At 45.8% G+C, this 10,551-nt stretch overlaps 1 protein-coding gene across 2 annotated transcripts; it reads left to right on the top strand.

Moving 5' to 3' along the window:
• Positions 1-262: 262 nt before the first annotated feature.
• Positions 263-10,412, top strand: VDAC3 (voltage dependent anion channel 3). Of its 2 annotated transcripts, XM_085080579.1 has the most exons (9): positions 263-367; positions 1,926-1,997; positions 3,059-3,108; positions 4,932-5,084; positions 6,150-6,202; positions 7,469-7,696; positions 8,573-8,723; positions 9,624-9,681; positions 9,931-10,412. In XM_085080579.1, exons 2-9 carry the CDS (start codon positions 1,931-1,933, stop codon positions 10,020-10,022), a joined length of 852 nt encoding a protein of 283 aa, XP_084936705.1. In that variant the 5' UTR covers positions 263-367; positions 1,926-1,930; the 3' UTR covers positions 10,023-10,412. The 2 variants fall into 2 exon arrangements, with proteins under 2 accessions (XP_084936705.1, XP_084936706.1); XM_085080580.1 differs by lacking the exons at positions 263-367; positions 1,926-1,997; positions 3,059-3,108 and adding an exon at positions 3,129-4,219.
• Positions 10,413-10,551: the final 139 nt, after the last annotated feature.

A 10,551-nucleotide genomic window follows, 5' to 3' on the forward strand; every position in this document is an offset into this window, starting at 1 on the left:
GACCTTTACTACCCCCTGGAATCTCGCACCGACTCTGACACGATGAATGAGGCGGGGCTGCCCTGCGACTGCGTGGGCGCGGGACCTTCTCGGACCTCCTCCGTCCCTCCCGAAAGGCGACTTTGTACCGGCCGCCGAGACCTGAGGCGGCTCCGGCTGCGGCGCCGCCAGTTGTCTCGGCGGCGGAGGCCGGGGCGCGCGCCCGAGAGGCCGCCACGCCTTGACCGCACGCGGGGCGGAGCGGGGCCGCGCGGCCGCGGCCGGCACGGGTGGGCGGGGCCGGAGCCGGGGCGCGTGCGCGGCGGCGGCGCGGCGCGTGCGGACGTGGGGGCGCCGAGAGCCGTACCGGAGGGGGCGCGGGCGGCAGGTAGCGGCGGGGGACAGGGCCGCGGCGGGCCGGGTCGGGTCGGGTCCCGAGCCGCTGTCCGGCCGGGGTCCGGGGGCGTCCTAGGGGCTCGACGAGGCGGAGGCGGGCGTCCCCCGAGTCGCCTTGCCGCGGCGGGGCTCGGCCGGAGGCCCGAGGGAGCGCGGGCCGCTCGCTGCTCTGGCTATGCCTCCTCCTCGGGCCCGCGGGCCGCCGAAAGGGCGGCCCCGGGACGCGGGCCGGCTCTGTCTCGGAGACCGGGCAGCCGGGGGTCTCTCCTGTTCGTCCCTCCCGGTTTCTCGGCCGGGAGGGACGAACTTGCGGGGCGGCCGCGACGGAGCGTTCCCACGGCGCCGGCGTTTCACCGGAGAGAGGAAGAGGCGCCGGAGCGCGCCCGCTCCGTTACCCGTTGCGTAACGCGGGCAGGGCCGGGGCCGGGGCGGCGCTCGCGCTACCGGGGCCGCGCGGCCACCGCCGCTCCGGCTCCGCCGCCGAAGGTGCGTGGCGGTGGTCTCGGGCTAGGTCCCGCCGCGTCCGTCAGGAAACGTGAAACCGGCCTCGCTACTACTGTTATTTCTTGCGCGAGGTTTCTCGGGGGCAGTTGTTGGCAGGTTTTCTATTTGTTTGGTTTTTGTTTCTTGGCTTGTTTGTTTGAGGGTCTTTACGCCTAGTCCGCAGACTAGTGCGTGTATTCTTGCGTTTCTTTCCCCGCTTCGCGCTACGTTTTGTCGGCCGTTGCTATCGCATCTACTCGAATCAAATTTAACGTGAAGAGTGGTGATACTGTGAGCTCGGTTCCTCTACGCAATTCTATGGTGCGAGTAGAACTGCTTGTTGTTAGCAAAGAACTTGCGGGTTTCGATATGGGCTGACCTCGAGGGTCTCTTCTTTTTCGGTACCGTTTAAATGCTGGCTTAAAATTTAACGTACACATGAAAATGCAGTAAACGCAAAAAAACCGGGTGGATGGTGTAAAGAGAGAAGACACGGTAGGAGAGCGATGGGGCTCACAATTTGCAAAAGGTCTTGATAGCCTTATGAAAATGAGGTGTAGATGCGACAGGTCGTCACCTGAAAAGGAGAGATTCGCATCGAGAAGGTGCTGCATGGGATAGTAAAGTCCTCCTTTACTCGAAGTGCATTCGGTGAAGCTGGTGCGGCGGGTCCCGAGACTGCTTGGCGCAGTTGTCATTTGTCTCTCTGAAGCCCCCACCCACCTGTGCAGGGAGGCGGAAAGTCTCGAGAATCGGCTTGCAAAGCATGAAAGAGATAGAGGGTTTGCATGTTGTCGGAAACGGCGGTCAGGGGTTATTATTGAAGCTCTGGATTGATTTAAATTCTCAATGTAATGTAAAAGTTAGAGTAGGCTGATCTCTGTCAAACTCGAAATCGGTTGGTCCCGGTTCCCAGACTGTACCGTGGCTCGCTACCGAACGTGACGAAGCTTTCGGGTTACACAGCTTAGAGGCCGGCTACGAATCCGCAGTTATAAATGCTTTGGATATAGTTTAAATTCGATGCTGTTGCAGCTCCGATTCTTACAGCTTCCCGTGTGTTTCAGATCCGATGGCTGTCCCACCGTCCTACAGTGACTTGGGAAAGTCTGCCAGGGATGTATTCAACAAGGGATATGGTAAGTAAGACGATGATGACGGTTTCATGGGCTTTCGTATCTTTTCCTGAGGCGTCTTGAAAATGCCAGTAAGACCGTGAGTACCTTGGAGATTCCCTAAGACCTTATGTCAGAAACTTGGGAGAGGCCCAGTGCGTGTAGCCCCTTCTAATTCTGAACTTGGAACGTGTTTTATGAAAGTACTGCGGTGGCAGAGAGTTCGAGGGGAAGGTGACGAGTTTGACTTGAGGATGCGCTCTGGAACGGCCTCTGAAAAATGCTGCACTCTTTTTTTACATTCTTTTTTTCTATTGACGGTCACTAAATCGGGAAAACTGGTGTAGATTGCCGTATGAGACCGTATGTACTGATAAACAGGTTCCCGAGGAGGAGCGATCTTTATGTTAATTGGAACAGTCCGTCATTAAAGCTGGAGTGCAAATATTTTCACGATGTTTGCATTTGTCCCTTTTCTGGAAACGGTACTAGAAAGCATTAATGTTTTCTGATCTGATTTTGCGTGTAATCAAGATTTTATTTGTATCCCGAATCCGTACGCTATGGAAAACTAAAATGGGCCACGGTCCAGTCTCTGCCATCCCGGAGTTCGGGCTTTGCTAAAATTCTGCTCGAGTTCCGTGCTTCAGTGTCAGTTAGAGCCTTTCTTCTTTATGTGAGGGCTGGGTATTTCCCTAGATTCGGAGCGAAAAGAAAAGGAAGAAAGCAACGGTGCCTCTGTATATATGGCACTGATTGCAGTAAGTGAAAACTTATGTTTACTGTTTACAGTTCCTCTACTGGCAAAGCAAAATTGCCTGCCCTGCGATCAGAAATACAAAGGTGAACGGAGGCGATCGGAAGAGATGGTTAACTGTATGGATGGGTCCCAGATCTTGAGTGGCCAAAATGCCTTCAGTCGTTCTCGTAATTCTCATAACCCTTGCTGTGATCGACAACCATTGAAACATGAATTTAGATCATTTCGGGTCAGGGTACCCTACCCGGCGTACTTTGGGTACGTTGGAAATAAGCCTTATTTGTACATTGTGGTGACACAGGCACTATATGCTCTTTATTTTCAGGATTTGGAATGGTCAAGTTAGAGTTGAAGACCAAGTCTTCCAGCGGAGTGGTAAGTATCGCGAGCTTTCGACATCGCCGGCGTGGCGATCGAAGGAAAAATCCTGCACTGGTAACAACTATTAACTTGATAACGGGTGTTGCTTCTCCCTTTCATTCCTCATTTTAAAACTCACAGCTGACCGAGATATTTCTGTGATAGTACGCAGATGATGTAGTGGCACTTCTTTGCCTGTGGCGTGCAAAAATTTCCACATGTCTAGCTGTCACTTTCCTTCCTGTTCCCATTGCCATGTCCCGAACGCAAGTTTCATCACGTGACGTAAGCTCCTGTTTCTACTTACGAATGCGATTGAGTTTTCCTGCTGTTGCTGGTTTTCGTCGGATTTCTAGTCCAGAGAGTCTTTTATCCTAAAGGTCAAGGGCAAATAGGCAACACAGTTTCACTTAACTGCGTGTTCACTTATTTTCACTGTGCTTGAAACACGAGACTTAGTGAAAACTGAAAACGGTCCTTCTGCAGTATAGAATTGGAGAGCTTCAGTAAGCTTTAACATTCCGAGTAACGAGAGTATTCTGTGATCCCCACTGTAGTTGTGGAGAAGTGGGGCTTCCTCGCGATGTCACAGGAGGGCCGGCAAAACCAGGAACGGGTGTCGTAATTTTGATCCTGAACTGCAGGCATACATTGTGTACTAGATAATATTCTTCTTACGCTGGCTCTGAGTTCTGTGTGTCTTACCGCTCGATGCTGATCGGACCAGTAAGATGAGCGGCTTTCCAGCCTAGTAACTAACCGTATTTGCCTTAGCTCCCTCCTTTTCTTACGTTCTTATTGTGCAAACGGTGTAAGTTCTTACTTTTGTATTACTGTATTTGGTCTTAATGGAGCTTTTGATGATGGCTTGCACTGTGCACCGTGAATGTGTAGGCAGGAGGAACTATGTGATCTCTGTACTACAGCTGCCTCCCTTTACTGACATCTCTTGACCGGCAGTTTTCCTAGCTAAAGCCTGTCCTGGCTGGAAGTTTGGATTCTCAAATTATATGCTAGTAGTTAATTACGCTATCTTCTGATTGCGATGGAACACGAACGACCGTATTTAATTCTAAAATGGGCTTTTTCTTTTCCATGCAATTTCCATTGGATGTTGATCCAGCTGGTAAGAATAGCAACTGTTTTGACATGTTGGCTCTTTATTGCTTTGTCTGGCGAGGCTTTCTGGGCTGCCCAATGTCATTTGCAAACTGTTTAATTGTTTTTAGTCGTGTTACCTGTTCATGTGCGGTTTGACCGCGTCCATAGCTCTAAATCTGCTGTACGATCTGCGTATGTAAAGCCATTTGCGATCTTTGTCCGACCGTCCACGCCGAGAACGCTGTAGAAATGGCGAGAGGGAAAGCGAGATAGATATGGTATTGGCACGGTTGTCTGTTGCTTCAGGTTTGGAGCATGTTAGTGTTTCTGGTGAGGATTCTGATGCAACAAAAGAGAGTTTGGTGCATGGAGATGAAGTTAGAAACCAAGTGTGACATCTAATTTGTTCGGTACTAGGGGGTACCAGTAGTACCTCTGATTGTTGCGATGCAAACGTATGGGTGTTTTTCCTGTGGATTTAAAAAACGACAGTGATACCCGCAGACTTAGAAAACGACAGTGATACTGTCGGTTGATTTTAATGGTTTCACAGATTGCGAGTGGTTTTGTCTACTAAGTGTGTGGTGTTCCTGTAGATGCTGGACGCCATAAGCTAGAAGGACAATGAGAAGCTAAGCTGAACTGCTGATGCGGACTGGCGTGTGACATGGAACCGGAATGAATATGATTTTTCGGCTACAAAACAGGAATGAGTGTGATTTTTCGGCTCTTGACAGGAATTCACTGCAACTGGTTCTTCCAACACGGACTCAGGCAAGGCTTCAGGCAGTCTAGAGACCAAATATAAGATGAAAGACCATGGACTTACATTCACCCAGAAGTGGAACACAGAAAACACATTGGCGACAGAAATTTCTGTGGAGGATCAGGTAAGAGGAAGTAGATAGTTTGGAAATGGTCCTTCGACTGGTAGGAGAAACTATTGAGTTGAGCAGAAAACGTTGGAGAATGAAAAGTGCACAAAAATATCTGAAGTACTAAAATAAGTTCTATGGATTTGCAGAACACACAGACTGGGAGTGGGAGGTGCTGGCATTCTCAGAACCATGTGCTGCTAGGTAATGATTTGGGGGTACAGTTACTGCAGCTGCAGGTGTGTGGAGTAGAGTTACCTAGCTAGTTGAATGAACCCCACTGTGTAGAACTGTCACTGCTACAGTTATGCAGGAAAACCAAAGACAGGTCTCATAATTGTAAATGCTTTAATACATAAGGACTTAAGTTTGGCTCCCTTGAGATTGAATATATTTTGTAAGGTTGAAGAGGAAGAGGAGTGTTTGCAGCTCGGCACCACTTACACAAAGGGTTCCTGGCACTCTAAAAGCACAGTTCTTTTTGACACTAACACATTTATGCCTTTCACTTAATGCCTCAAAAATAAAGTGATGGTGGCAAAGATAGTAAAAATGCTGTGGTGTCACCTGCCATGTAGGGCCATTCATGTTTGTGCTTTCACCTGTGTTTTGAAATGGAAAATGATGTCTAGCTGATAAGAAGGGTGGGGGAAGATGAGACAGGTATATGCTTTGGCCCATGAAGAACTGCTGTGTTTTAACAGAATATCTGTAGATTACGAGAGAGATTTTTGAGCTACTGTATAGATTGTTGGAACTGTAAAGAATAAGCAGCCATGAACCGAGTAGTTTCTGTCATTATTCTGGGAATAATTTTCTTGTCAGCACAAGGTATGTCATCTTCCTGTATGTAAAAACATACCTACCTAGTCTGTGCTGTTAAAGGGCTTCATTGTGGGAAGAAAAAGTCCTATTTTAGTCCTTCGTCATGCAGCATCTTCGGATCTCATTGTAAATCATGTGTGAGATGTTAGTGTTGTATTTTGTTTTCTCTTTAGACAGGAAGTAGAGTTCTGGTAGTAGAATATAACAAATTATGTTTCAACAGATTTTTGAGAAGATGTCTATTTTTTTTTGTAGTTGCTTGAAGGATTGAAGGTGGCTCTTGACACTACATTCGTACCGAACACAGGGTAAACATTTTCTATTATCTTTATCTAAGGAATGCTGGAATTTCCCGTCACTTTTAGAAGTACTTATTCTGGTCATTGTGTAAATGTTTGGCATTTATCGGAGAAGATTATGCAGTCGCTGTAGAATCTTCTGCAGGCAGAGGATAATACAGAACACAGAAGAAGAAGGTGTGCTAGAAAGCCACTCTTAGCTTTCTGGGCAGAGGCAATTTTATTGTTTTGCGGTAGGTACTAGATCTCTAACTCTCCCCTTAAACAACTAGGGCTCCGTGGTACTGACAGTCCTAATGCTGTCAACTCAGTAAACAATTTTTCTTTTTTTGGCTGATGCTTTTGGCTAGATGTCTGTGCACAGTTGAATGAGGAGGTAGAACAGGCAGTGGAATAGCACTTAGTTATCTTTCTCAATTCTCATGCACTTAATTTTGGTAAGTAGTGGAGCAAAGGAGGGGTGTTTATCCACAAAGCTTGAGACTGCTTTGCAAATAATGACTGGTATTTATTTATTGTTGGAGAAAGCTCATCAGAAGACTCTGAGTTTGAAATACTGCTTGGATGTGAGGAATTAGAAGCTAAGTCAAAAAGGAGACGCCAAGCCTAGGTGTGAGTGACAGCACAAGTGTTCTGCTGTGTCTTGAGGGAAAGAGAAAGGAGGAAGAGGAGAGAATTAAAGAGGTGGTGCAGTTTTGTCTCAGTTAAGTTTGAATTGGTAGCAAAGAGAGGAAGAGGTATCATAAGAGGGACAGAAAAAAGGCTGACTAAGTGTATGACATCTGGAGGATGAAGAAATCCATTTTCAGCACAGGAGACTGGTACCCAGCAGTGAAGAAAGGAAAGCGAGCACTGCACAAGGAAGGAACAGGGGAGAGCACCAAACAGACAAAAATTCTTAGAGAGACAGCTGTTGCTGCAGGGTTATGGCTGCTCCTGAAAGAAACTGATGATGCCCACAATGCATTACACTCACTTGCAGAGAAAGAAATTTGAAAACGGATGGATTTTAAAGCATTAAGGAGAAAAACAATTTTGTCTATTTTGCTTCTTGAGGATTGTAAGGAGGTTGAGGTGGTGCGGGGAAAAGTGGCACCGTGTGAATACACGTAATACCGTTATCCTTATCCTGTGCCCTCTTCAGCAGCAGTTAAGTTTTGAGTAGGCGCTATAGTGGTTTCATTAACTGGCGTGCTGGGACTTACATGTTGGAATAAAACTACAATTACATCTTTGTGTACTAGTATGGATAAAACTGCATGTTTCTCTTTGCAGGAAGAAGAGTGGAAAGTTGAAGACCACATACAAAAGAGAGTATGTTCATCTAGGCTGCAACGTAGATATTGATCTCTCTGGACCGACTATTTATGGCTGGGCAGTGTTGGGCTATGAAGGCTGGCTTGCTGGCTACCAGATGGCTTTTGATACAGCCAAGACAAAGCTTTCGCAAAATAACTTTGCCCTGGGATATCAGGCAGGAGACTTTCAGCTGCACACTAATGTGTAAGTATTACCTGAGCCTAGAAAACCATTACCAGAGGAGCGAAACTGTAGCAATAGTTAGCAGTAATGGGCTTAGGTCAGAGGTGGGTGAATGGAAGGGGATACTGATTTGTTTCCAGTTAATTCATATTCGGTGTTTTCATTTTCTGTACAACTAAAACGGGGCAATTTCCCAACTCTTGGCTGTCTTGATACCTTGCTTCAGAGTAATTTCAGGGTTTGTATATATAAGATGGTGATGTAAAGGCACCTTATGTTAATTTGTAATCAAAAACTGTGAGCTTTAACTTCTGTTACAGCACTGGACAAAAGAACCTTCAATTAAACTACCTTCTCCCCCTCTCCATCAGACAGAAAGTTAGTCCCTCAGAAATTCCCGAGGTGAAGGAGGCATGTGTTGCACTGCTTCCGGCTGTCATCACTGAGTAGTTCTAGTCTTGGCATTCAGATGCTTTGAGGTGCTTGGAAGATGGTATATTTAAACAACTGTAATGCAACAACATTGTTTTCAGCCTTCTCATTGCCGTAACTGAAGTCTCCTGTATTGTTACCGCAACCTCCTTTATGTGTTACTGCACACTGGCTTTAGACAAGCAACTAGGTTATCTGGGTGGCCATTTTATTGTCAGAACCTCTAACGGTAGGTCTCTGGCTGTTGGAAAATTGTGTTCCATTCTGCAAGCAAAGCATGTTTTGTGTAAAAAAATATGAACAGGCGTCTGCCGGCTCCAGCCAGGAAGCAGTGACCTGGGTTCAGGCAAGTATTGGATTCTTGGTTCATTTTGGAGATAATGATCAAATGATTGTGGGGAAGGGTTAATCTAAAGAGTAACTAAACAAGGCAAGGCTTGACACACTTGCATCTATTACAAACAGGAATGATGGCACTGAATTTGGTGGGTCTATTTATCAGAAGGTTAATAATAAGGTTGAGACATCAGTCAATCTTGCATGGACTGCTGGAAGTAACAACACACGTTTTGGTATCGCTGCAAAGTACCAACTGGATGAGAAGACTTCCGTTGTGGTAAGAATTTTGTAACAGAAATTAGTATTTCAAGCTCCCCTAAATACTGAAAATCTGTGTTATGAAGTAGTTGCTTCAACTAGTTACTGAGGAAGTACAGTACATGGCAAACTGTGGCTTCTGTTGTGGTTCAAATTTAAATTGGGACCTCACACATCATACTTTTGAAATTATGGGGGAAAAAGAAATCTATAATCTTGTCCATAGTGAAATAGTCCGACTAGTGTGCTTGGAATAGTGTGCTCGGAATAGTGTGCTCGTGTGCTGCAAGATGTATTTTAAAGGGCAATGAAAGGATGCAGTGGCCTTTTGATTCTTCAATTCATAATGTAAAACCGTATTATAGTTACAATGGTGGAAGTCCAGCTGAGCTTACAGCTTTCTCCTAACACTAAGGTAACCCTCAAAAATCAGCCGACGTGTGTTTTAATACTAAGAACTGAAGTAGCAAGCATTTATGTTTCAAAACAACAATTAGTTCCAGGACCATTGAACCAAAAGTAAAGATGATAAATACTACTGTAAACAGCTCAAAACTTAGTAATGAAAAAAGGGGATTGCATATTCATGTATTTATTGCTCATTAGAAGAAAATCACTCCTGAGTGATGTGAACAAGACACACTCTGAGGGACTGTCATAAGTAGCTCTTTAAGAGATATAAAAGCATAATAGAGGGGGCAGTGAAGAACAGCGTGGCATTTTGTGTAGGCAGAACTGGGCCACCATCTGCTTAAGCTGGAAAATCCTGAGAAAAGATCGGAACATGCTCCTAATAGAGGTCGGTCTACAGGTAGCTGAAGAACGTTAATGCATAAGCCACCTTCTCAGGGCACTGGGACACTTCTGCGTGAATACTTACGCACAGTGTATAAATACTGTGATTTTTTGTTTCTCGTAGGCTAAAGTGAACAACGCCAGCCTCATTGGAATTGGTTACACCCATGCCCTCCGACCAGGTACGTAATTCTCACTGGTAGCAGCAAAGAGTATTATGTACTGCACTCTGGTTTAATTCCTTGTCATCTTAAGAACAGAACAGATGAACAAAGGAGCTAGAAGTCTTTACGCAGACTCAAGAGAAGTAAAAGACGTGTGTGTACGCAAGTTCCTGTAGCAGCTAAGCCACTTTAGCGAGGTCAATATCAGAGTGAGGGCACTGTTTGAGGCTCTCAGTGTATGATGGTTCTCATTACTTGCTTTTGTAGGTATAAAGCTGACCCTCTCGAGCTTGATTGACGGCAAGAATTTCAGTGCTGGAGGTCACAAAGTTGGGCTGGGATTTGAGCTGGAAGCTTAACCCATCTTTACGTAAAACAACCAGAAGATGAAGGAAAAGCATACCCATTGCATTTCAGCCTTAATATTACTCTGAAATTTGAAGAAGTGTGAACTGTCTACTCTTCCCAAGAATGACTTGAAGCTGATGCTGAAGTCCAGAGAGTGCCAGCAAAACAAAGGAAGACACTTGAAGGCATGCATGGAAGTTGTGATGTTTGTGCCACATTTCAGTTTCCGTATTTTAAATCTGTTCCAAAAAAAAACCCAGAAGAAAATCCAACCTCTCCCTACTATTTGTATTGCATTGTGCATGTCCTATACTTTGCAGCCTTTTCTAAAAGTAGGTCTCTGTGCTGTAGGGGGAAATTCGGGGTTACATCAGAATTAAATAAATTGGTCACAGTCAGAATGGAAGGTTGGCGTGTCTTGACTCCCACTGAGGTTCCATCAAGCTGGTGTTTTTTTTCTTTTCATGCAAATTTAAGTATAGTTAATACATGATCTGCAAATGCTTTGTTATGTGATACCTGTACACTGAAGATTTCCTT

Source organism: Lichenostomus cassidix, chromosome 22, assembly GCF_008360975.1.
Source record: "Lichenostomus cassidix isolate B80296 chromosome 22, HeHo_3.0, whole genome shotgun sequence".
Classification (NCBI taxonomy): domain Eukaryota; kingdom Metazoa; phylum Chordata; class Aves; order Passeriformes; family Meliphagidae; genus Lichenostomus; species Lichenostomus cassidix.